Source organism: Mchenga conophoros, linkage group LG17, assembly GCF_057382185.1.
Source record: "Mchenga conophoros isolate Kocher_MC1m ecotype Shallow Benthic linkage group LG17, M_conophoros_male_GT1.1, whole genome shotgun sequence".
Lineage (NCBI taxonomy): Eukaryota > Metazoa > Chordata > Actinopteri > Cichliformes > Cichlidae > Mchenga > Mchenga conophoros.
In genome coordinates, this window is record NC_140542.1 from 31,203,687 (window position 1) to 31,231,439 (window position 27,753).

The window sequence follows — 27,753 nt, forward strand, 5'->3', positions numbered from 1 at the left end:
GATTAAATTATTATGATCTATAAACACAGCCGAGGTCACAGTGCTGTGTACACATGTGTGCACCTCTGTGTGCACGGCCTTTTTCTTGGCTCACCGTTGGGCTCCTTATGGCTTTACTGCAGCAGTTCTGACTAATTTCATGGAAAGCCACTCATCTCACAGGACCAATAATTGCATTTCTGTCATGGTCTTTAGGAAAGTTGAGGCTTGTAGTTTTTCAAACTTAGGACTCCACAAGTTTATGAAATATCCTCAGGCCTGTCTGAGGTGACACTGAGGCTCCGATTTCCTGGGAAGAACCAGCCTGTTCACAGAAAAGGTGTCTGGAAACATGTTTGGAAACAGGTTCTTCAGCTCTTGAATACTCTTGCACGTTTCCACTTAACACTAGAGTTAAGTGGAAACGTGCAAGAGTATCTAGATTTACTGTACCCTTTTACATCTTTCCTGGCAAGCACTCGTCCGTTTGGTTTTTCAGGGCTAGATTGTGCACATCGCAAAATCTCTGGAAACATTTTTAGGAAGACGGCCGCAGAAGCTCCGATTACTCTACATCATAATTACTGCTGAAACATTAAATTTATTTTTAGTCAGTCACCAGATTCCTGCATCTTTTTCCACTTTTGTGGAGTCTCAGTTTTCTGGCAGCTCCTTTCCAAACGTAGCCATAATCCAGACATGCTGCTAGAAAAAGCCCATAAGTTTAAAAATAAGGGAGGTATGGTGTTGGTCTTTATATAACTATGTTCATGCAGTTTGGAAATCACAGGTAATCACTTCATACTGAATGTATTCCTCGTCTATACTTGCAGCTGGATCTAAGTTTGGGCTTTCTGAGAGTACAATTTTTAGTCTTGGTATCACCTGAAACCTGGTTTTCTATCAACACTAGTACTGTCCTTAAGTCCTTAAGTAAGTCCATTCAAATTCTGCACATTTCAATGTGAGACATATCCAAGAGTACTGTGAAATACCACATAAAGCGGTGCACCTGAATCTGCTCAGCTCATGCTAATATTTACATAGCAGCCAATCAAGTTCTGTTATCAGCGAATGGTCTGATATGGAGCCTCGGTGAAGGTTCTTATCTTTAAATAGCACTATTTACATGCTAATATAGTGTGTGTGTGCGCGCGCATGTGTGTAAGAGAGTAAAGTAGATGCAGGTAGAGTCTTTACTGCAGCAGTAAAGTCCTTCACGAGCATCTCGCCTGGCCTCAGCTCACTTATCTCCATGCTGTGAAAAGCCTTTTATCTTCACAAGCTAAACATTGCTTCTGTGACTGACTGTGAAATATGTACAAAACAAAAGTTTATTTAAATCTAACATTTACAAACACTCTTTGCATTCAGTAATCACCACTTCTCTCACTGCTTTTCATCTGTTCTTTTGTTGCTGATGCTTGGCTGCATTTCAAGTTGTTTTTAGCCCTCAAACAGTAGTAACAGTAGTTTCCTGCCTGCACAGCAGGGGGCAGCTTGGGTTCTTCTCCAGACATTTCTACTATTAACAAACTCACGCTAGGTTTGGTTAAGTTTAATAACCAACCCCAACTGAGACGTAAAGTCTTTCTAATCCTAATTTTATTTTGTTAATAAGAGTTTACATTGTTTAAAAAAAACAAAAAAACAACAAAAACAAAAAAATTTCAGCTCCTGTATCTGATGTTTTATTGTGTATGAACAGATTGTGCTCATGAGTGACAAATGGCATTTATTGTTTGTGTTGTAACAATAAGGCTTAACACCAATTAAATAAAATGGCATTGGTCTTTAAATCATTAAGTAATCCAAAAATACACTTTCTTTCCAGTTTGTAAATAAACTGCAGCTATGATCAGGGTTGTGATAAGAATAAAAGCAGTTCTCCTCTCTAGTGAGATAAGCTGTCGTCTTCTGCTAAAAATAGAATGAAGAGACTCGTTTCTCTAGATTTATGATGCCGATTGGTTGAGTTTATATGAGCCAATAAACGGTATAATTAACACTTAGCAGGAGTTAGAGCATCTTGTGTCAGTACCACACTAAGATGCGCTCTGTACTTCCTGCTGCAGCTGCAGACTCTGGGAAACCATTGCTTAACAGACATAAACCAAGGTCAGTGGTGTGCATGTGCGCGCGTGTGTGCGCGTGCGTGCGTATGTGCGCGTACTGAGCTGATTAAAAAGTCTATTTCTCTAAGAAGTACTATATGAGGGATGGAGGGTGATAGAAGCACAGATCTGTCAGATAGCAAAACTCTCATCTGAGGCCGATTCAATGCATATGAAATTTTAATAACTCCTTCAATAAAAAAAAAAAAAAAACTACAGGAAGTTTAAATGCAAGAAAACTTTTCTGATTTAAAAAAGGTCAAAAGATCAGAGGTTGAACTTCCTATGTTGGTATAGTAATTTCTGCACTAAGGTGTCATCTTTTGGTTGTTACGGTAACTGAGGTCACATGTGCACATTGCTACTGTGAACTAGATGTTGAGGATGCACATTGTTAGGTCTGTGATGAGAGAAACACACCACACTGACTGGTCACAGGAATGCAGCTGTGACCCTGAAAACTACGTGATAACAAACCAGTAACCAATAAGAGTCTATTTTGTCTACAGCGTACGATGAGCAGACATGCACTGTGGGAAAACAGGAGGAACATCCTCCCTGCTGTGTACTCACCAGAGAAATAAACTGAAGAGAGGAAGAGAAAAAGATGATAGGAGGAGGAGGATGGAGGTGAAGTGAGGACAAATGGGCAGATGACACACAGCCAGGAGGACAGAAAGGAAAGAGTGAAAAGAAAACATAGGAAAAGTGACGGCAGAATAAAAACTGAAGCGATAATGCAAAAGGAACCACAAGACATGAAGGATGAATAAGCAGAGACCAGAAGGAGAAAAACAGGAAAATGAAAATGGCAAAAAGCAAAAAACCAAACCAAAACATGGAAGTGTGGAGGAAACAGACCTTTATTTCTCTCTGCTCCACTGATTTCTCCCATATCTGTTGGTCATAGGCGCCAATCTGGAAAAATAAAAACAAACAAGGTATTAATTATGAAATCCAGTGAAGAAACCAGCAGTAAACACAAACCTAGTACAAGCTTTAATCTTACAAGATGCTCTGCAGACTTTACAGAAAAAAAGTAGTAATGATTGAAAACCACAACAGGTTTCTTTTACACACAACAAAGTTTCTGTTCTGATAAAGACTGCAGAGCAAATAAAAGGTTAGTGTCAGACCATCTGCCTCTGAACAATCAAACTTATGAATAAAGCTTGATCTACTTTCATTCTCTGCATGAAATCCGCCCTTCATCTGCTAGCTGCATCATCCCCATTACCTACAGCCTCATTATATCTCATAACAGGAAGCCTGCAGAGACACACGATTATGGTTAGAGCTTTGTTTTGTTTTGTTTTGTGTGGGAGTTCAAGATTTCAGGCTCTTGCTTCACAACTGGAACTGTCACGGTCTCATAAAACTAGCTGGAATTTATTGAAAATACAACAGATATGGACGGATCTGAAAGTGAGCCATTAAAACACAGTAAATCAGACCCATAAGGAGAAATCCACTCCAGTAACGGGATTGTAAAGATGTCTGAACCTGGTGAATCGATGTTTTCTCCTCTAATGCTTTAAGAACTTTTGGTTTCAGCTGGTTGTATTTTAGTTATACTCCGATATAAAAGCAAGGTTGCCGAGCGCCTGTGTCATTTTGTGGTTAAATCTCCATCTTTCACAAATAGTAACTATGTCACTCAGTTGTTAATGTGAATTTCTGTTTAATATGGATTTCTGGGCATGTAGAGAAGAATAGATTTGCCATTTATAGCAATTTATCAGTTAATATTTGCAGTATAACAAACGTTTCCTTGGTATCTGAATGCACTGAAGTCACGTTCAAGACACCAAGTGACTGAATGGTCACAGAAATAGTCTCCATCTTTATAGCAACCACTTCAGTTTTCTTGGTGTTGCTGTAGCATAGAGTCCCAAACAGAGGAGCAGTTCAGCCATTATGTTGGAGGATAAATTATTGCACTCTGAGCAATCTACTTTAATAAAGTGCTGCTGTGCCCCGACTCTCAGTCTGCAGACTTTTTGGATGTTTTAATAACAGATAGAACTACAGCAAGTTAACAGGGATGTAAACACTTAATGCACTGAAATGTACAGATCACATAAAACCAGCAACAAGAACACATTACACCTACAGTACGTCCTGTCTGTTCTTTTCCTTGATTACCTCTTAACTGGAGTACAGCTAACAAAAACCCCTGATAGGATAATATGCACCAGCAGCTAGTATTTACCAATATTACACACAGGAGGAAGGGCAGGGCGAAATGAAGGGTGCACCACTTGTTACTGTCACAGGGATCAGAGGGATCAATAGACCTGCAGAGTGTTGGTGCGTGTCGAGGACTAATCGTGTTTATCAGGGTGTGCGTGAGGTCAGAGGAGTGGATAAGCCATTATATGCTATTATGTGCCAAGCAATGTGGTCTGTATGAGCCAAGCACAGCAGACACCAGAAAGAAAATATATCAGACAATGATAGAGAGTGCTGTTACTGTAAGAACAAGATATATTTGTATCTGATCTGGGAACACAGATCAAAACAAACGCACTCCAAGGTCAGACTGCACCAATTTCACAGGGTTGCTGGTTTCTTATGTCACCTGCTTTTAGATTTCACAATTAGAAGATACAATTCTACTAGAGTTGCACTATTAAGCAGCTTCTTTAAAAAAACAAAACAAAAAAAACCCCATCTCCTGGTAGAGGTGTCAGCAGATCAGGTTTTTCTTGCGAGCTTATATGCCTCCATGGCATCGAGTCTGGGTCACCCCATGAGCACGCCAGTGGAAACTATGCATATTTAATGCAGTTTCATTAATGATGAATGGAGAGAGAGAGAGAAAGAGGTCAAAGACGACGAAGGAAGAGCACCAAGAGAGACTGAAACAGAGAGGAATCAAATTTAGGAACTCAAGAAGAGAAAGTGTGTGCCATGTAGTTACAAAAAAAACCAAAAACAAACCCTGTCTTATTACTAATATCACTTTACAAGTCCTCTAAAGTTAATTTTATTAACAAAACAACGATGACATTAGTGAAATGATTTGTTCTTTTATGTGGTGCAGACAGCACCTCAGTCTGGTGACATCTCCATGTCAACGATCACATATAGCAGTAAAAGATGTGGGTCAGGCAAGGTGTCACATCGTGGCCGTCCCACATAACAGGCACACTTTGACACCAGCTTCAGCACGTGCCTGTTGTGACACCGCCCTCCCGCAGGTCACACTATGGTACAACTATTGAGTACACATCAATCCCAAATTCTAATCAATTGGTTTTGTCTGGAGGTAGCTGGGTATTGTGAGGTTAATCATGCGGTTTCATGGACAGTTTTCAAATTATATTGTCCGGAACTAGCAGTCAGATTGTGATGCACTTGTTTCCTCTTTATGAAGAAGCAACATTTGATAATATTCTCTCTGTGTATAGTGATACCAATCTTTAGAACCAGGGTGCTGCTCTGATCGCATCTATTCCAGAGGTTCCAGATGTGTTTAATGCTGTAAAGACTTGTTCAAATACAAACAAACTAATTCTTCTATCAAGAAGTCTGCTGTTTTGATTATTTCAATATAAAATTTGTCAGTAAAAGGTCATTTATTCGCTTTTCCAACCTTTGCTAATGAATAACCTTATAAAATGAATAAATCCTAATTACAAATGACAAATGTTTATTGATAATAAAGCAACAAGCCGGGCCAGACAACGCAGTCTCTGGAAAGGCCTCATTGAGGAGCAGTGGTTGTGAGCGTATTTTGAACAAAGTTTGTTGTTAATTTCTGATGTTTTCTTCGCCTTTACAACATCAGAGAGCTCATAACAGGTAGAAACAGCTAAGTGTGGAGGGAGGATGACAGTACACGACCGTACAGTGTTTTTATTTACCGGAGTAGCTCGGAATGGGAACTAAACAAATTTGGAAATGCATGCTGAAGCTGGAATGAAAGGAATTGTCTGCCTAGGTTCCAAGTCTTAAAGTTAAGATAAACAGTCTCCAAAATATCAGTTTATTGATATTTATAATGACCTGGCCTTCTGTTATTGTGCTAAAAGTAGACCATAGCAAAGCAAGTTCAGTATTTCTAGTTTTATGGGCTAGAGATACTGAACTTGAGCTGACAAGACACCAGGACTAACTGTAAACAGATACATTTTACAAGCAAGTTTAATGCATTACAAATAAGTATGGACAATAATAATAGAAAAACTTGAGAAATCTTTGGCTATGCAGCTATAATTATGTATTAACATACAAGTATGCAGATGTGAGAAGGGAAAAAGTCTTTAATTGCGTGTTTTAAAGGGTTTGGCTGCACGCGAGCAAAACACAAAAGAATGACTTTATTTGGTGAATTACAAACAATTCAGCTTTTTATAATTAAACTGCATTCATGAACAACAGCTGGCAGGCAAAAGGAAATCTTGACCTTGGCATTTTCTTTTTAAGCTGAAAGTCCAGGAAAACTGGCAGCTACCCACCGAGGCCAAATCGGTAAACATGGTGACAGATTAACAGACTGTACAGTGAGTGTCAAAATCTACCTGCTGCTGAAGATCATGCAATTAAAGCACCTCCAACAGCACTAAGTTATAAACAGAGATAAAGGCAGACTTAAGGCCACCTTAATTTTTTCCTTCCCTGTCTCATTATAAATCTAACTAACTATAGGAAGGGGAAAAAAAAAAAAAGACCATTTTTTCAACGGGTGCAACTTGAGACCTCCGTCTAATTTTAAACTCCTATTTAAACATTTATGACTTGGCAGACTCTTTGTCTGAGGCGACGTACAAATAAGGAAAGAATCCACGCTGGAGTGGACTGAGAAGCCTTTTAAGCAGGTGAATAAACACTCATCTCAGTGTTCAGCTTCATAAGCATATAACGAAGAACTTATACTTGAAGCTAGAATTGAATATTACCTTTTACCACTGCTTTAAAACATTATAGATGCTTTTCAAAATAAATCCTTCATGTGTTATATAGTAAAAGGGTTGTAACTTATCGACTAGGGACAGATGAGGATCTCGAGGCTCCACCAGTAAGGTAAAACCAGCCGAGTTCTGGACGTCTGACTGACTGCATGACATTTAGACTGACAGCTAATTTTCCACTCCACTCGGCCCATTAAAACACACACACTCACACGCGAGGATGTTTGACTGTCCTCCACATATGCTCCAGAGGACAAACATGACCAGACTACTAAGTAGGAAGATAAAAGTGGAAGGGGGATAGATAAGAGTGAAAGTTGGTATGGAAAGTGGAGGCACACGCACACACGCTCATCTGTTGTTACATCATAGAGTCGCGAGGTAACTGTGATTTGACAAAGAGGCATTTACAGCACTGTAAATCCTCTTATCACCACACTCACACACCGTTACATCACTATCTATTTACCTCATCAACCACTAATGATCAGCCAGCTGGTTTTGACCATTTTGCAAAAAACTGCTTTAATAAATCTCAAATACTTAAATTCTCAGTTTTAATGTAAGGATTTGGACCAGGGAAGAACAAAAAAAAAAATTCAAAGTTCAGCAATTTGACAAGCAAATCAAGAGCTGAGAGCGAAGAGGCCGAGTGTGCCGCTGCAGCAATGCTGGAGTCGTCATGACAACAGAGAGGGACGATGCACCGAGGGGAGTCGGAGGAGGAGAGCGGAGTTACATAACTGCCTCTGCAATTGAGGGGGTATCAGAGACAAAGACAGATGCTGACTTTCAGAGGAATGTTGTTGACGTGAAGTTTAACATATTAACAGAAACGTCAGCCGCGAATGATTTACACTCTTCAGTGCGCGATGTCGTCATTCATCCGTCGTCTGCTTGGGGTTTAGTCGGCTTAAAAATAACGAGTACTCAAATGTCAATCCTGGTCACAGACTTTACTGCATTGACTTTAAATCTGCTGTAATCAATATTTCTGCATTAACCATGCCTTCGAGGACTATCTCACATGATTTATCCCCTCATACCTATGAATCCTATAAAGGCCTTAATTACTGTTCAACCGTAAACTTCAACTCTAGCGTCCAGAAACCACAACATTTCCCTTGGGAATTAGTGTACACCAAAAACAGAACAACAAAAGAGCAAACACGATTCCACATAAATGGTAATGTTGCTCTATTTGTTGTGGGTTGCATGTGTAAACTGTTAACACGTTTGTCATATAAACTTTACAGGGGGACAACCTGTCAGTGGACATTATGTAACAATCCTGAACAGTGCAGCTTCAAACGAAATGGGCCGCTGAGGTTTAAGAGGGTTGGGTGAGTCCGCTACTAATGACAGGGCCGAGAGTTCAATTCCCTACTCAACTGCAGGTTTTGCAGAAGCCAGGTAAACAGTACTGTGCAAAAGACTTTAGCCTACCGCGTTTTCTTCATATTTTACCAGGAAAATGCAAAAATAGGTGCAGTGATTTATTGAATGGCAATGCAAAAACAGTTTGCACTATTCTAACGAGTTTCATTCAAGGGGTTTTCATAGAGTCAGCAAAAGGGCATTCAAAGCTCTTTTTTTTGGTTCTCCATCAAGATGATCAAACACTGCTTCAATAATGTTAAAGTCTGGGCTCTGGGGAGGCCAATCCATGGTGTGGTATGGTATGCTTTTACTGTATTGGCACTTTGCTTGAGATCAAATACAGGTGAATCAAAATCTGACATTACTTCTCTCTGGTCATACTTCCAGCATATTTGAAGATTTTCAACACCAATGGCTAAACCCCCCCCCCCCCCCCAAAAAAAAAAAAAAAAAAAAAAAACCAAAACCCCTCAAAACCATGGCCAAGCCTTCACCTCCACTGTTTACAGATAGCTTTATATACACTCACTGTTTAACCTCTCTGTATATACCGACAAGATCAATCAAATCTCAAATTTGGATTCATCACTCCACCAGACCTGTGGCCACTGAATTTCAGTCCAGTTGTGTAAACTGGCATCCCTCAGCTTTTTCTCCCCATTTCCTTTCCCCAAGAATGGCCTCTTGACAGCGAACTTTCTACTCAGACCATTTCTAAAGAGGCTTGCGTCAACAGTAGATTGATCACCTGAAGGCCTAGATGCATCTTTCAGTTCCTGTGCCAGGTTTTTACTGATTTCCCCCCCCCCCAGTTTCTTAAGGATATGACTTTCAGATACTGTTGATCTGCTGCAGACTACCCCCCCCCCCCTTTCTTTTAGGCCCCCACTACTTGTTTTATGCTCCACTTGTTCCAGTTTTCTCAAACTTCAAAGACATGCTTAAACACCATGCTGAGATATGCCAAGTTTTCAGTCAATTGCTCTTTATTTTATCAACAAGGTGATTCCCAAACAAACACTTATGCCTGTCAAACTGTTATACTGTTTTGGTTTGTTTTGTTTTTTTCCACAAGCAAAAGAAATGCATATACTACCAGGTTATCACAAAAACACATATGCAACATAGTACCTAATGATACAATGTAAAACGGGTTCTTTGCTAATGTGCCTGTTATGTGTAAACAACACTGGGTCATCCTTTGAGTTGGGTCTATTTTTATGCTTGAATGATTCATAGGTCAGTACTAAGAGGCTCAAAAACATTCCTCTGAACATTTGTCAAAAAGTCACCATCCTGGAAAAGCATAAAAAAAAAATCTTCTCTGAATAACCTACTATTATTAAGCACCCGATTGCCTGAGCTGTTGAGGGAAAATGATTTTATTTATTGTTTTTTGTTTTGCTTTTTGTTTTTTTAAAATCAAGATTTGCACCAAGATTAGACAAAACAAGCAACAATGAGGACGTCACCTTTCCAGCAGTAGCTTCACAGACTAAACTATTAACACTGCAAAAAATAAATATAATTGGCAAAGATTTAGTGATTACAATGTGTAGCAGTCAAATTTATACCAGGATTTTAACAATGTGTGAAGCTGCTGACAGTGTAGTTTGTCAGATGTTTGTGTCAACTTTTCATCCAGTTTTTCCTCGTTCCTTCCAGTTTGAAAACATCTCTTCTCTCTGAGCCAGACTTTGGTGGTTAATCAGCGCGTGAGAGCTAACCACACCCAGCGTCCCACAAAGAGGGGAGGGATTTTTCCATCAGTGTGTCTCTAGGGCATCACTACTGTGTAAATATAGGAATACATTCAACCCAGGTTCAAACACACAAAAGACTGCAGCTACCACTAATAATTATCAACTTAAAATTAGTCTAAATAAATAGTGAAATCCTACAATGCCACAGTCATAATAAAGTCTTAAAATTGTTCTGTGTATATTTAAGCTACAGTGATAAAAACATGAAGCTTCCACCTTCTAATAACCTCCAAGAATCTCTTATTAAATAAGTGACTTTGTACAAGAAGAAGAAATCCGTAAAGGGGCAAAAACAAAAGAAACAAACTAAAGAAAAGAATCAGCAAAAAAAAAAAAAAAAAAAAAACCCATTTAAAAAGAAGTTTTTCGTGGTGTCCACGAACCCCTGAGATGTGAGACTACAGCGACTCAGACTACAACAACAGCTCTCCCTGTAGTCTGTGTGTAAGGTTTATTTTCTGCTCAGACAGGTGTGTACGTGCATGCGTGTGTCAGATAAGAAAACTTTAATTTGGCTGCCAGAAACACATGAAGGACATCTCAAAAGAACAATATGCTTGTTAGATTTGTATAGTTGGATTGCCATTTATGCCTAGAAATATATATTTATATATGCTTAGAAGTATATAACCATTTGTAGATTGAAAGAATGTCTCATCCTAGGAGGTCTGTAACAACTCTGTAGCATGAAGAGGGGAGTGCGTTCACTCCTCTTCAGAGGGTTCTGGCATAGATCACACACCTAGGAGAGGTCGTGTCTTCTCTTGCTGATATATGGTATAGCAAACACACGTATATCTGTCTAAGTGTAAGAGCCTTTTGTTCAGATGGACCGCTAGACTCCTGGCACCAGCTTTGGGGAGTCTTCACACCCACACACACTATTCGTTGTCCACATGTATACCTATACGAAACGTCATATGTTAATGAACCTATGCATATTCATGTAACCACAATAAAAGGAGTGCTATGGGGAACCTGGCTGAGAGTCTGACGGAGGTCAAGTGGGTGGAACGACACTTGGCTCCAGGCAGGTCTCCCTCATGCATGAGTAACACAAAGAACTTTGCCTACTTGTGTCTTGCTTTTTGCTGTGTAGTAAATTGTCTTGAACGTTCCAGCGAATAGGTTTATGCTACAAACCTATCAATGCTTCTTTTTTTTTCTTTTTTTTTTGCTTTGGGGCAAATGAAGGAAAAGAAATGAAGATTATCATTACTTAAGCCAACCCAAAATAACAAATGCCGTTATTTATTTAGCAAAAACTAAGCCCAGAAGCAGTATGTGGAAAAACTAAGTACAATCTATGATGCAAAAACCAGTAGTATCACCTTCAGCAGTGATAACTTGAAGTCAATCTTTTCTGTATGACTTTTGATGAATTTTGGCCCGCTCTTCTTCACAGTCCGAACTTTAACTGAGTCATTGCGTTACCTTGCTTCTTTTCTCTTTCAGCTGTTCTTGGGATCATCGTCCTGTTGCAGGACCCAATTCTGACCCAAGCTTGTTAGACAGACGAATACTTTGGTATACAGAGGAGTTCATGGTCGACTCAAAGAGCAGCTGGTATGAGGTGTTTGTGCTGAAATGCTGGGTTTGGTTTTCCCCAAACATAGTGCTGTACATTATGGGCTCATCTGTTCAAAGGACATTGTTTCAGAAGTCTCATGATTTTTTCAGATGAAACTTTGCAAACCTAAGCTGTGCTATCATGTTCTTTTTACAGAGAACAAGCTTTTTTGCAGTAGCTGCCATTCCAAACTCAGTGACTTGTTCTTTTTTAAAATATTGTACTGTCATGAACTTCAACATTTAACCTCCTAACCGAGGCCTGCAGAGTCCAAGATGGAGCTCTTGGGTTTTAAACATTGCACAGTGTGACCTCAGGGTGAATCTGCTGGAACAAGCTGGAGTCTCGGATGTTTTCCACTTGTGAATAATCTTTCTCAATGCACAGTGATGGGCTTGGAATTGTTTTGGAAATGGCCTTATAACCACAGCAACAATCACTTTTGAGATCATTGCTGATGTCCTCCTCTGTGTTATGTTAACAGACAGCAGACAAACAATTAAAACTGCTTCTGCTTTTACAGATTTGCTGATGATAACTTAATCGGGTGTATTTGACTTAGCATAATAACGGCTACTTATCCTCTTAATTCCTACGCAAACAGTGAGGGTGAACTTAGTTTTTCACACACTTTCTGCATTTTGGCTCAATACACCATGCCATTATTTGCCAAGTCATGCCTCGTTTCAGAACCCAGTAAAGGTCAGATGATTTTTATTATATTCTGAGATGTAAACGTCCAAGGAGTTGCACCAAGAAACTACAACAGGGAAGCGACAAGATAATCCACAAAAATTCTCATCTCCTAAATATAGACCTGTGACTGCTAAGTGTGGTCACAGTGAATCTTCACACGAGACTTTCTGATCTCGAGAAGTCAACAACAAACACCCTCCAAAAATACACACTGCGTCACATCTCAAAATACACACATGCAAGCTACAATTAAATTTGTTACAGTTAAACATTTTCAGCTCAAACATAAACCAACATGCATGGCACATTTAAAATGTTCAAGACATTAAAAGCTGAATAATTTCTACATGGAACCGCTTTCTATCTGGTAACAACAAACAAACTGTCAGAGAGAAAAAGTATGTATGGCTGGTGCTGTGGCCGATATAGCCTGCATGTGCCTTCACTGTGATATGGGCTTGGCATGGCACGGCAGTGAGGAAAAAGAACAGACTCGACACAAACAAGGCACCGAATCTATTTACAGCTGGTCTCCCAGCACAGCAGTCAGAAATACACTGCGACTCTGACATAAGCCTGAAGGGCTTAGAGGCCGAAGAGCCCGAGTTGTGAAACACACCTTAACAAACCGGTTTGACAAGCTCGAACTTTCTCTGCAACATAAAATGTAACTTCATGTGAATACACTGAATAAGCTTTGTGAGACTCAACAGTTACTGGACCCTGTCTTTTATTGCATTGTGAACCATTTTTGCAGTTTTACACATTTAAAAGTAGGCAAAAATATAGCACAAAAAAAACAAAACCAAATAAAACAAAACACACCTGGAAAGCATAAATGTGCACTTTTATATCATCTCGGCTGAATTTAATCAGATTTATGGAGCTCACAGCATTAAAAAAGGAAACATTTAAAGAATTTAACACCAATGCAGGCTGAATACTAAATATCTCTCAGCGATTTCTTTAGAAGTAGCTCTACTGAAAACAGCCCAAACCTAAATCTGTGACTTGTTTGTTGACATTTTAACTATACTGTGACGGATCAGAAATGTCAAACATTTATAATGAAACTGCAGAATCTGCAGTGCTAAAAGCCATCAGAGGCAAGTGAACAAATACATTTTCTTTTCACTTGGAAACAACAAATTATTCAACTGTGTGAAGCTGGATCTGAGAAGTATGAATCTTCCCTGAGGGCAGAGAAGATATGATTAGCAAGATTTCAGGTGGTTACATAATGCTGCTGATATCAAACCCTTTCCTGACAAGCTAGACATTATAATAAGGTGCAGTGGACCCTTCTATGCCTCTCAAGACTCATCTATCTGGTGTGCTGTTGTTCAATTTTACAGAACACTTAAGAGATTTAACCCTCTCAGGCTCAAATTAAACTTTTTGTTGCTAATGTACAACCAAGTCCTGCAGTGGTACTTCTGAGTAAAAAAAACTCACAAAATATGTATGCGGGGTAATCAGGTTGTTAGTTTTTATTAACTGTTGCAAATGGGCAACGCCTGCCTTGAGAGGGTTAATGCAGACGAATGAAACTGTCTCTTGTGAGACACTGAAATCCTGGTCACGGCTTGCAGAAAAGTTCAACCTAATCTCTTGTTTATTTTCTCAACTGAGTGAGAAAACGCACAACCACTTAACTTGTCTAAATGAGACACGCTAGATAAAGAAGTCCCCTGAGGACAGGTGTGAGGGAACTAAAAAAAAAAAAAAAAAAAAAAAAAAAAAAAAAAAGTTTAGTCATTCGTGACTCAGCGGCTGTCGTCACTGGTGTGCCTTTGCCCAGACAAGCTTTGCTAGACACACAAAACACAGACGTATGATGAACAAATACCCAAGAAATGCATTGAGCTTAATGCTTTTTTGAAGAAAACATTCTGCGTTTAACTCAGATTAATCAGCTAATGCCAAGACAACGGTTTGAAAACAACCCAAGTAGGGTTTGTGCAAGCTTTACCGTTTCCTATATTTACGACACAAAAGAATTTAACTTAAAGTCATAAAACAACATTTTTAAAAATGCAGTTTTGATTGAAAATGTATATATTTACACATGCAAGTGTTTTCAATGTTGTTCTTTCATTAAAGTTACTTCTGATGGGTCATATTCTGTGAGCTCTCATTCCAGCTTCTGATCTCTACATCTGGAAGGGGTGAGCAGAAAGAGAAAAAGGCAAAAGAAAAAAAGGCCAGCAGTGAGGGCAGAGAAAAGAAAAACAGGCAGTCAGGTTTGTGAGAGCAGATGAGTGTGTAAGCTGAGAGCTGCAGGGGGACCGGGGCTGGAGTCCAACAGAGGATCTGATATCTGAGACTATGGAACAACAGGACACACAACACCAGCCGGGCTGAAGGCAGTGCTGAACGGCTCGACCCCGATGTCGCTGCTGACAGCAGCAAGGAAGTCATTATCAAAATGGTTTACTGAAGGAGTCTGCTCGCTTCAGTGTCAGAAGTCTTGTAAAACTATCTTTCTTTTTAAAAAAAAGAAATTAAATGATTTAGCGACTTCTCCCTCAGTGTGCCACAGAGCAAGAACAATGTATGATCACCTATTGAGTATATACATATACTGCAGTCTGTATATAAAGTAAGAAATCACTGCAGCAAAAGGAGCAAATATGTCTTAATTAACACTGTTACTGGGTCAGAGTCAGGATGACTGCAAATACAAGCAAAACTGGTCAGCGTTACCAGATCTCTGTGCATTTCTCTGTAAAAGATGATCAGTTTGCTCTTCTGTACTTGCTAAACTCAGAAAATCATGGACAAGATGCATCATTATCAATAAAAGCAAGTAAAGAAATAAAAAGGAGGGAACTACACTCATTTTTTGTGTTATTAACATTTACATTACTAATTCTAAACTACAAAATTTAGAATAGATGTCAAGTGATGAGAGTAGAATTAGAGGAAAGTGAATGAAACTGCATTTCCCAAGTGCAGTAAAAGCATGTAAGAGAAAAAAGAAAAAAGATGAAACCATGTGTAGGAGATTATTCAAAGTATAGAATAAAGCAAAGACTTTATAAAGAGTCTTACAGAAAAGGAGGTCCACCCGACAGATCATAATATTGAGCATTATAATCAGCTATGCCTCAGCTATGGTTTAAAGACCATAGCTGAGGCACACAAGTATAAAATATCAATACAATTTAATATGCACAGACGATGCCTTAATCAGACACTTCTACAATGCAAAGGGAAAGCATGATTGATGTCTATAAAATGCAAATTGCAACATAGTCCCCAATCATTACAATAATAGTAATCAAACTGGGCAAAAATTAGTCTTCTGTATAAGCTACAAAGTAGTGCAAAGATAATAGGAATCTTTAAAAAGTGTCATTTAGAGAAATAAAAGGAAAAAAATTAAATGTAATGGGCTTATAAAAGGTCAAAGCCTTTTTCTTCTCCCTTTTTTTTTTTTAATAAATAAGACGCTATGAAAAGCAGACTTGTAAAACTAGTATTAGTAAGAGTGCATAAAAAGGTTAATGGTGCTATCAAAGCATAGTTTCAGAGGTAGTCATAAGTCAAAATATCATATTAAATACACGTTTTCATTTTAATATTATAGTTAAATACTTAAAAACAAAAGCACAGCAATAGTGTGAAACCCACACAAATTTTTTTTTAAATTTTATAAAAGATTTTAAAATGCAGCGCCTTACCTTTTTCTGGTACCACACCACAGCATCTTTTACTTTGGAAGCCATTTACATTTCCTTCCTCACCGCCTAGGGCATCTTAGACTGAAAACACACAGCGAGAGAGAGAAGAGAGCGCAGCGTGAGTGACTGAGTACTGGGGACAGGGAGAGGAGGACTGGGGTCTATACCTGGTAGGCAGGCGTGTTGTGACAAATAAAAGAGGGAGGGGACTAAACACACCCCTCCCACAATCAATTTTTAAAGCAAATCTCACTGACACGTCTAATAGAACCAGGTCACTCTTAAAAAGCAGTGTTTTAATCTCAGTGAGGCTTTTAAGAGGATAAATAAGGGATGGACAGTGATGTGATGGATTCTCCTTGTACACAAATCTGAACATGAAGTCTAACCTGTACTAATCAATGTGAAACGTGTCCAAACATAAGACATGTACGCACTGAACAACACACCTTAGTAATAAGCCTAGTCACTTTTATTTTTTTAATGTTGTTTCCCTTGACACCCATCTTACAATACAAACAAACACTTGTTTAGAGCTGGTTATTCCTTTTGAATCCTCACCTGAACCCCCCCCCCCCACACACACACACACACACACACACACACAAAAAACAAGACTTCTGTGGAAGCGGTTTGGTTATGGCTGTCTGATTTCTTGCAGTGGTTTGGGTGTGTATGAAAGGAAAAATAGGCGCAAACACCCATTACACACACCCATATGCACAGGCATGCAATCCAATGGACACTTATGTCACCTTAACGCAATGCACGCACACATGAATACACACTGATGGTTACAAAATGTCAACATGTCATTAAGTTGGATTTATGAATGTGTTTGTCATTAATGTGCGTGTGAGTATTTGGACAAAGACACATCTTTGGTGTGGTTAACTTTGCCTGAACACAGCACCACACTGAATTTGAAATGAGTTTAAAGTCTTACTGGATACAGTGTGATGATTATTCTGTGCGCAGTAGAGTCAAAGCAAGTTGATAAAGCTTTACCCTTATGCGTCAGGGTGTTCCCTTCAGTTTCTCCTTCACTTGTCATGTCCAGTTTAAAACAAAAACAAAAAACACAACAACACAGATGGGAAACTGTGTTGAGGCTTTAATACAAGACTTCACAAACAATGGGTTACTATGTTCATCTTTTAACTACATCCATCCATCTTCTACCATCTCTCTGGTATGGATCACAGGGGAAAGCATCTCAGCAGAGATGCCCAGACTGTTCTCTCCCCAGCCACCTCCTTCTGCTCTTCCATGCGGAAACCGTGTTCTAGGTCTTCACTGGGGTCTCCAACCCCCCACCAGTAGGAAATGCCCAAAACACTTAGGAGGCGCCTGGGAGGGCTCCTAGTCAGATGCAAGAATCATCACAGCTGGTTCTGATTTTTGATACAGAGTGGCAGTTCTACTTTGAGCTCCTCACCTCATCCCTAAGGGACGCTGCATACGCTCTTCAGATGACTCATTTCCACCACTTTTATCTATGATGTCATTTTCTCGGATTGTACCCAAAGCTCATGGGCGGAGACCAAAATACAAACTATGGAACTGGACATTTTTCCTGCACAGCCCACCACTTTCAGAGGCACAAAGGAAACCTGACATCATGCCTTGTTATTTTTTTGACACGTTTGCACCCACAATCTTAATTAGCCGATGCAAAATGTGAAAGAAATCGCAAATCAGAAATCAGAGAAGGAACCGACAGCTCTGTTTTCAATAACACAATCCAATAAGCAACAAACTTTATCCTTGTGGAGGCAATGGAGAATTTTGGGGGGGGCGGTTGCTGACAATTTATCCAGATAGGAAATTATGGATGTGTGATTTAAGTCCTCCTGTTCTGGGCTCCAGCCATTTTTTGTCTGAATAAATAAAGGGACAAAAAGAATGACATCAAAGTTTTAGCATTTAGTTGACTTTTTAAAATCAAGGTCCAAAGAAATTATATTATTATAGCCTGACGTTACTGTTTTTGTGATTTGGTGCTTTATGAAACTGCACTGACTGCTCTATTCAAGACACTCTACCTCAGCAACAAACCATTCATTTTACAACTCTGAGTTGATCATCAGTATTTGAGTCACTGATGGGAAGAGCATACAACCATGACAGTTTCCTGGCTGTAGTTTCACTGTGCACTCTGCCAATATTACAGGAAGCCGTCACTGAAACACGCTCCACAGATGGGTGGAGGTGATGAGAACATGCTAGCTGTGGTTAAAGCAGAGTAGTACTGGATCTGCTTCAATAAGCCTGAGCTTCAGAGTCATTTGACACTTGATATAACAAAAAGATGTAATTGCACATGCCGATGCATGCTGCACAAGATTACAGACACATTTTCATTAAAAGTTATTCCATTTTAAATCAGCTTACTGTGGGTTTCTGACTTCTCTCTATAAAGATTTGTTAATCAAATTTTCATGACGATTTTATTAATATGACAAGTGCAAGTGCTTTAATAATAAGTAAATAACTCATGGAGATGAAGGGGAAGACGAGGACAAAATGTGGTTAATGAAGGGGAAGACGAGGACAAAATGTGGTTAATGCAAAGCTGTCGCTTGACAGCTTTGCATTAACCACATGGAGGCATGCGGAAAACATGGAGGCATGCGGTTAGCCGCTCTCCTCTCTTTCTTGCCCTCTCTCTTTTAGCCTCTCTTCCTTCCTCTATCTTAAGTCTCCTTGTATCCCTTTTCTACTTCTCTGTTACATAAGCACAGCGTTGTCCTGCTGTGTGAGTGGGAGGGACAGAGGGCATCGGCTGCAGGCCAGGCTGACTCACAGGGTAGCAGTTGCTCTCAGCTTTTCTTAAGTCGTGGATTATATCATAATTCAATCAAACATGGCTGCAGACATATGCTTTTCAGCTTTTTGAGAAAGCTAACTAAGGGCTGCCATTTCTCCCGTTTTTCTAGCAAAAGCTTTTCTCACTCGTCTCAAGATTCGCACATGAGACGGAACGTTTAATTTCAACGCAGCCAAGTGAAAACATCCTGCTTTGCATGTGAAGGGTTGTCTGTGCTGTCAGCCTCAGTCAGCAGGGTAATCAATTCCTGACATTTTCCAGTGAGTGTTTTGGTCATCGTTTCCAGTGTGGTTATGTTCCGCGCATGTTCTGATGTGCACCTGCTTTTTAGAGATATGACAATTATAATACATGGAACTAATGATTCAATTTTGTGAGACATGCATGTTGGAGACCATAGTACATAGTGTTTGATAGCGCCATAGCCTATCTGTCATCTGCGAAACCACAACACAAATGCTGAATGCATGATAAAAGTGCCACTTTAAAGAGAAGAGTATTGGCTTGACTGTGTGCGTCAAAGTCTATGCCGTTCAAGCAGCCATTGCTAGGTGAACCCAGACTTGTGTGTGAAAATGTAAGCGTCCAAAGTTCAAAAGCAAGAAGGTGAGAAAATGTTATACTTGAGCCAACTGTGAAAGGTTTCAAGCTCACACAGAAATACTGCAAAACCACCAGCTGACTAATACTCAAAGCTAAACAAACAAGTTCCTGCACCACAACTGCTGCATGCACACTGCTTATACTGTTGGAAAGATATGCGCGCATGTGTGTGTGCGTGCGTGCAGCAGAGGGCTGAAGACATTTTTAGACACAGGAAGAAAGGTTTCTGTTTTTGCAATGTCTATACTTACAATCTAGACTCCTCCCTCTTACTGCTGCACCAGACTGTATTTGATATAAATTGCATTTAATAAATAAATAAATGCATGCTTTGCCTTTAACTTAAGCAGCAACAAAGCATGCTCTATGCTCATTTATCTGTTTTATTCCCTGTGGTTACACATGTAGTGTGTCAGTAAAGACATTTCGATTAAAACTTAAATTAAAAGCAGAGAGATCGCGATAGAAGTGGTAAAAGGACAAATGAAACTAAGGATTTAAACAGAAGAGTAAGCTTGAAATTCGCACGTGCACATTTTAAAGTGAGCGTGAGGATTAAACAGAAAAAGCATCATGTCCAGTTTGGGAAAACTGCAGATCATTTTTGTATAAGTGAAATGACATTCAAAGGTTTAGCTAATAATAAATTAATTAATCAGAAGCAGAGATTTCCATTAGCAGCATTATAACTCTATCAACTGCATCAAAAATCACAACGTAAAATGAGATCTACAATAATAATACTGTATGTTGTTGGAATGTCTGTCTGTTGATTCTTTGGAACATCAAAGGTCTTCACACTTTAAAATATTCTAGTTACACCAACATAAAAACAGACAAAACAGGAAATCCTTGCAGAAGCAGCAAATGTTTTTCAGTTTCTGCATGATAGGTGACTCAAACTATCGTCACAACTTGGAGTGAAAAACAAACAGGCTATACAGTAAAAAAAAAACCCAATAAGGTTCTTCTGCATGCAGAAGCTTCTTGGACGAGAGGTGAAATGTCTTCAAGCAACTTAAAGAAGTCCAGACTCTTTTCTTTCCAAGCTCCTTAGACCAGCGGTCCTCAACCTTTTTTGAGCCACGGACCGGTTTATGCCCGACAATATTTTCACGGACCGGCCTTTAAGGTGTCGCGGATAAATACAACAAAATAAAACTAATACCGGTACCGGAAAAAAGAAGATTTATTCATAACACACTTGAAAAGACCCAGGGACACCGAGTTAACGATAAAAACGATAACAAAATAACGCTGAAAACCGATAAAAACCATACATTTCACACCTGAGCCTCAACTCTCGCGGCCTGGTACCAAACGACTCACGAACCGGTCCGAGGCCCGGGGGTTGGGGACCCCTGCCTTAGACTACGATGACTTGGTTGACTGAGAACCTTCACAGTCAATAAGTTTGGGTTTCTGAAATCGAGCATGTCAGCTGTATATTCTGTTTAATTTTACCAGGAATACACTCAATTCAACTTTGCTCATACCAGGTTGACCTCCTTCTGCTTTTAAAAATGGCTTTATGCTTTGTGACAGAGTTTCAACAAAGTGTTGGAAACAGTCCTTGGAGATTTGGTCCATATTAACATGACAACATCACACAGGTGCTTGTTTGGCTACACATTCATGATATGAAACTCCCGTGTTCACTAGATGGAAAATAGCGAGCAAACCGTACACTGTAGCCATAAAGGGATGGACATTGTCAGCAATAATTAGACCACCACCACCAGCAGCCTGAATTGTCAATACAAGGACTTGGGAGTGCCCATTTTTCTGTTGATGTAGAGCAATGGGCACTGAAGGTTATTCAACTGATTTTTGCAGCACTACTTTTAAATGCACAAGCAAACTTCTGCAATTTGATGTTACATAATAAACGAATTTCTGAGACCACATCACTCAAGTATGCTATTAAAAAAACAAAACAAAAAATGCCTTGTTGCTGTGGTCTGGGTCAACAAGAACCACTAACAATTTCTGCGATGAGAAACTTTCAAAATGCACAACATAAAATGACGATGGTAAGCATGAGCAGAGAGACAAAAACAGACTAACCTAACGGGCAGACACCTGTCATTACTGGAGCTGGGCACAAACAGCGGTGTGACGGCTTTAACGCCACAAATCCTCCCCATGTTGAGGCAGCAATAAGAAAAGCAGGCACTTGAGGCCAGCACCAATCCACAAACAGCATCAGACAAAAAACACCAGCAGAGACGCATATTATTGCCTAACACAGCTTCATACAGAGGATTATGTGTGAGCTGCATGGTTGTTATTCTGGCTGGAAAACACAGCAAGAAGAAACAGTTCTTTCCTAACACGCTTTTTTCCAAACTACACATTAGCAGCGTTCCCAAAATACACTGTGGTTTCCTGAAGGGTATTTAGGGAACAGAGCCCAGACAACAGAAACACATGCAATCATTACACATATATGGTCACAAGAGGCTGCATTTGTAGATGTTCAAAAAAAACCAAAAACAAACAAAGAAACAAACAGGGCTTCGTTGGGTCGGGTAAACATCTTAGATATTTCAGGGTTTTAATTTTTCCTGATTGGAAATTTTAACAGTAAAGACACACAGTGCATGCAGCAGTGACTCTTGCGAAATCTGTCTGAGCACCAGTCTGTCTGAACTGACCCATTTAGAAAAAGAAAGAGGGAGAGTGCAGTCAAGTTAGAAAGAGTGCATTATGTAGGCCACGGTTTATAGGAGGCTCTTGTGCTGAGGACACGGCTGTGTGTGTGTTTGTGCATCTCTTTGTGAGCAGGAAATGGTTGAATGCAGTTTGATGTATGTTAAAGCGGAGCATCAGTGCCAGAGTGTGCATCTGTGTGCGTTTGTTTTGTTTGTTTGTGGTAGTATAACTGACCAACAAGGAAGTGACACCAGCTACTGTAATTTCACAGCGAGGTTAGGACCTCAAATATTTCTCAATAATGTTAAAACAGAGTATTTTCATTATCAAAACCAGTGACTGTGTCTGTATATTTGGGTGTGATTTGGATTATGTTTGCCCTGCAAAGTTTCTACTTTTAATATTAACAACAGACAGTAATAGATAGTTAAATCATAAAGTTGATTTGTGGTCAGTAAGTCTCCATCCACACATCTGCTGCTTATCTGGGGCTGGGTCATGAAGGCAGCCATTTAAGCGAAGCCTAATCTTTCCTCTCTGCCGCCACATCCACTCCAGTGTGTTCTGACCTCCTCCTATTTGATCTCAGGAGGTATCATAGTCAGATCCCCAACTCACCTCTTTTTGAAGCAGAGGACTAGCAGCTCTACCTAGAATCCCTCCCAAATGACCAAACTCTTCACCCCCATCTCTGAGGGAGAGCTCAGACACCCTTCGGAGGAAGGTCATTTCCACTATTTGTATCCATGATCTCATTTTCTGTCACTACCCAGAACTTGTGAGGATGGGAATACAGATCTACCAGTAAATCAACAGCTTTGCTTTTACACTCAATTAAAACAATCAACGATTAATGCAAGCTGGCCAGATCAAAAATATGCAGACTTAAAAACGGGATGCAACCTACTAGTAAGCACAAACATAGTAGGCAATTGATTTAACTGTGTATAACTGTAGTTATCTGCTGGTTCTGCCATGTTATGACTCCACCTGCTACTAGCCCTACTACACGGCAGCACCCCGCTCTCTTTCTGTGATGGAAACTTGCAAACATGCAAGGTAAAAAAAGTAAGACAAGACTGCTGCACCATGCAGTACTCTTTGATGTAGAAGTGAGCAGGTGTATGTGTTCAGCGAACACTGGTATATAGCCACAAAAGCAAATGTGTAACCACGTTGTGCACAAGGCTGAGGACACTGGCCTGACAGGAAGGAAGGCTGCGGGTGATAGCGCTTCTAATGTTAGCCACACTGGGCAAAGTATGACATCATTTGTACGTATCAGCACAGTGCAAAGGGAAGCATTTCTCGCAGACATTTAAAACATCATTTGGTTTTTAAATAATGGTAATCTTAAATACACAAGCACTATTTGTATGGCAAATGTTTAACCCTGACCATTGGTTGTTTAAATACTCATAAAACATTCAAAACCAATGTTAACTAGTCACCACTTGCAACAGAGAGCAGCGTCTCCAGTAACGTGCCTGTCGAAATGTGAAACAAAGTCACAATTTCTACTTCTAAGACCATGAAGTCACAATGAAAGTTGACCTTTGAGACAAAATGTTATGCATTCATCCAGTTAGCATGTGTGTTAAATTCCGTCCTAGCTGCTAATGGGGTTGCTAAATTATGGCCGAACATGTGTTTTATGGTGCAGACCTTTTATTACCAACTTGTAATCATGACATGGAAATATCATGACGTAAACCTAGATAATCTAATCAGTTCATTCTTGAGTCCAAGTTATATCTGAAATACTTAAAAGAAACTTCCTCAAGGTTTATATGATCAGGGTCAAAAAACAAACCCACCACCCACAGCTGTCTTTGACCCAGAGGCATAAAAACATCTCTCTCAAAACAATTTGTTTTTTGGCATTTTCCAAGAAAACATGAGCTCCATAAGTTCTGAGTGAGGGTGAGGGTGAGGTGACTACAAGTGGTGTGAGGCAGATTTTTTTTAAATAATAGTTCTCATTACATTTTACATAATTGGTTACACAACCTGCCACCCTCTGACTTTTTAATCTGGCACCTCACAGTTACACTCATTTGCTCTGCAAGACACAGAGACAACCACACACAGAAAATTTCACATTATTGGAAGTAACTTATAATGTTCAAATTAAAAACAAAACATTATTCATCACATTTTTCTCAGTTAATAATTTAGCTAGAAATTTAGGTTCTTTCAATGCAACCCATTCATCTCATTTGTTGGGCAGCTCAGTGGAGCTGACGCTTACTGCAAATAATAATGCAAGTTGCGGGCTTTGGTTTGTGTAGGTAACCCTTTAATGTCTAATGTATCAGTCCGACAGATGTAAGTAAACGTAGAGTGAGAGAGTCCACATAAAAAGCAGGTTGTGAAAGGATCAAACACGAAACCTTCACCTACAAGAGTGTGGTTTGTGTCTCGTGTAAGTAAATGTGGTCCAGCAACTCTGTTACTGTCTATCACTGCCTATTACAGTAAATCAGCACTATTTAAGTCTGTTATTTTTAGACCGACTACACTATTTTCACATTTAAAAACACTGGTTAGGCTGAGGCAAAAAAACAAAACAACAAACAAGGCCCAGTCTTGCCTGAATTTTAGAGCACATCCTTTTATTTTTAAAGACATATACGATAAGTTTATGCCAAAAGAAGCAGTGACACTACAAGACTGAAAATAGAGGACTATTAACTCGTTTGAACTTTGAGCTCACAGCTTTATTTGAAACAGGATGCAACAGTGCAGCAGGTGCCTGGCAGCAATGACGCACACATGCACTTTTCTTATTCACAGTATTTGAAAGTGTTTAAACCAATGAAAGACACTTTTCAACACTGGGGGGAAAATAGCAAAGTAAAACTTTACCAACAGGCAATGGAAGCCAGATTCAAGAGTCCAATATTGGGCAAAACTGACATGCTGTTTAATGTTTTGTTCCCTAAATTTCCTCTAGAAAAAAAAACAAAAAAACAAAAAAACAAAACAAAACACAGCTACGGTCAGTAAGTGCAGTGTATGCTTGCCTAATCCTTGTCATATACAAGCGTATACATTGTTTCACTTCCTCATCAAACCAAATTAACATCGGAGGTTTTGGATGCTGGCTGAAATGAGTCACTTTAGGTTTTACATTTGTAGCAGTAAGAGTTCACGAAACAGGTTTTATCTGCATATAAGGAAAGCTTACATAGCTAAAATGATGAGCTTAAAACGATGGGCTGTTAGACTAAACAGGTTAGAGGCCTTCAATGCTGTTCAAACTTCAAAAAGAGATGAAAAAGACAAGTAATTCCGCTTCTTTTTCCCAATTTTGCTACTTGAAAACAAACCTACACATGACTGAAAGAGTCAGGTAGGGTTAGAAGAAGGTGCCTCATCATGGTCCGATCTTTAGCAAAGCAGTTCCCAGAGCTTGTTTTACAATATCATAACTAGACATGCCTTCAGTCAAGACAGAAAACTGCATTATAAAACAAACTTCTTCATTTTTCCATCCTACTCACTTCTAATACAAACTGACAGTCGGATCATGTGTCTTTGGGATCTCTAATGAAAACATGAGCACAGGAGGAGACCTCCTTCACAAGTCTCGTATCTTGTGATGTGTAACACTAGCTGCTCTCCTCCTATCTGGGTGCTTCATGTTTCATGATGGGAGTAGGTTACCTCTCTGGGCTGGGTGAGAGGGCACATGTGTGCATGCCTGCAGGAAACATGAGGCTGCACGGACGGCAATAGAGAGTCAAAGGTGTTCTAGGGTGATTTCCTGACTATCTCAAGTCACACCAAACAACCTTACAGTTGATCTACCGTAAACCCTTATAAACAGACAGCAAATTGGACATTTAACTGTGATGTTTGTTTAAGCTGAACAGTTTGTTAGACAAGACAAATCAAATGAGCAAGACTTTCCAAAAAAACAAAAAAAAAACAAAACAAAAAGCACAACAGCTTCTTGGTTGTCTGTAGCAGTTTCACTTAAATACAGGCTTTAAATGAAGTTATATTTACAACTCTAAACATAGAAAAGGGCCTTTGTGGTTGGAGGACGCAGCCAGTGTCATCTGTTTTTAAGTTTTACAACTAGGCTTCAACAACATGCAAAACACAAGTTAATTTTATCAAAACAACCACACGCTAAACTTCAGTCCCTTCATGTGAGAAAAACTCAAAACTGCAAGCCAGTCAATTCAGAAATCCATCCATCTGTCAAGCCTCACATCTCATTATTTGGACAAATAATTGAGTGTAATGATGCCCATTAAACTGATCAGAGCAATCAGGAATGCATTCAGATACTAAAAGCCATGAAGTTAAAATCTGGCTTAAACTGTGTCTGCCAAATTTGAGATCTGCCACAAAATATTCCATGTTTATGACACATCCATCTAGAGTAACTCATAAGCAGGAGTCAGGTTAATTTTCAGTAGTGGAAAGCCTTCAGTGCTGCTCTACATCCCAGTAAGTATTGAGGTATAAACTACAAATACCTCAATGAGAGACCAAAGCGAGCAATAATCATAAAACACACCTGTCTTCCATCTCATAGGCCTGATTCTACAGCCACAGGAAGAATGTAACGTGTGCATGTAGATCATTCGTGTGTTCATAATTTAGGACCAAGCATCTGCACGTTTCCCTTGTACAATTTTCACTGAGCATTATTATTACTACGCTTCAATAAATAAATATATTCATACAAAATGCCTCAGGTAAGCAGCTTTTCTGCCTTGGGCACAACTTGAAAGCAAACTCGAATCATCTCATATGCATGTCCAACATTTGGATGCTTCATCAAATTTGCACTGAAACAAACAAAAACAGAATATAACAATGCATACATACATCTACTACTAATAATAATAATAAATTCATAATGCCTATAAACAAAACAAAAATTGTAATGTTATTAGTTCACTTTGCCTTTTACATGTCTTTTTGTGGACAGCGGGTTTCATTAAAATACAAGTGCAAAGAGCTGGAGAAACTATTCAAAGAAAGATTATGTCCGTTGACTTAACTTTGTACAGCAGTTGTAGCTACACTAGATAATTAGTTATTACTGCAGCTTGTTTTGATTGTATGATTGGTGGCTACTGGCATAGTTACTATACTGCACATAAAAAGGAAAAGTGTAGCCACTGTGATTTCATGCCTCTCTGTTGAGGCAGATGATGTTTCACTGTCAGCTGACACCATGTTTTGGACCCAGAGGAGACCATATTTGTACATGTGAGTGGAGACTGTACAGCTGAAATGCAGACCTGCATGTGTGGTACTTATTGCTAACAGGTTAACGTGTGTTTTATGGCATCATGTTTGTGTATTTGCAACCAATGCAAACGTACTAGCGTGCATTCTTCCAACAACTCAGCAGCATGTAGTTCGACATTTAAGCTGTAAAGTAAGCTTAAACAAGGAAGGGAGAGGCAGGGGAGTTTACCACAAAAGTGACAGGGGCTTAAAAACATCAAAGACTAGAAATAAAAACAAATAAAAATAAAATAAAACAGCATGAGAAGCACAGATACATTGCTCAAGTTCATCAGAAAGCAGAC

The 27,753-nt window shown here is 39.4% G+C and overlaps 1 protein-coding gene across 4 annotated transcripts in view; it reads right to left on the reverse strand.

Moving 5' to 3' along the window:
• The window catches only part of LOC146555719 (protein PHTF2), a 58,662-nt gene that overhangs the window by 18,031 nt on the left and 12,878 nt on the right, over positions 1-27,753 (reverse strand). For 3 of the 4 annotated variants that reach the window (XM_085250935.1, XM_085250938.1, XM_085250934.1), the window contains 3 exons: positions 16,105-16,185; positions 2,955-3,011; positions 2,667-2,678 (listed from right to left, as the gene is read on the reverse strand). In XM_085250935.1, coding sequence (XP_085107061.1) covers positions 2,667-2,678; positions 2,955-3,011; positions 16,105-16,149 — 114 coding nt within the window. In that variant the 5' untranslated portion in view covers positions 16,150-16,185. The remainder of the gene's footprint in view (positions 1-2,666; positions 2,679-2,954; positions 3,012-16,104; positions 16,186-27,753) is intronic. The other variant, XM_085250937.1, reaches the window with a different exon arrangement.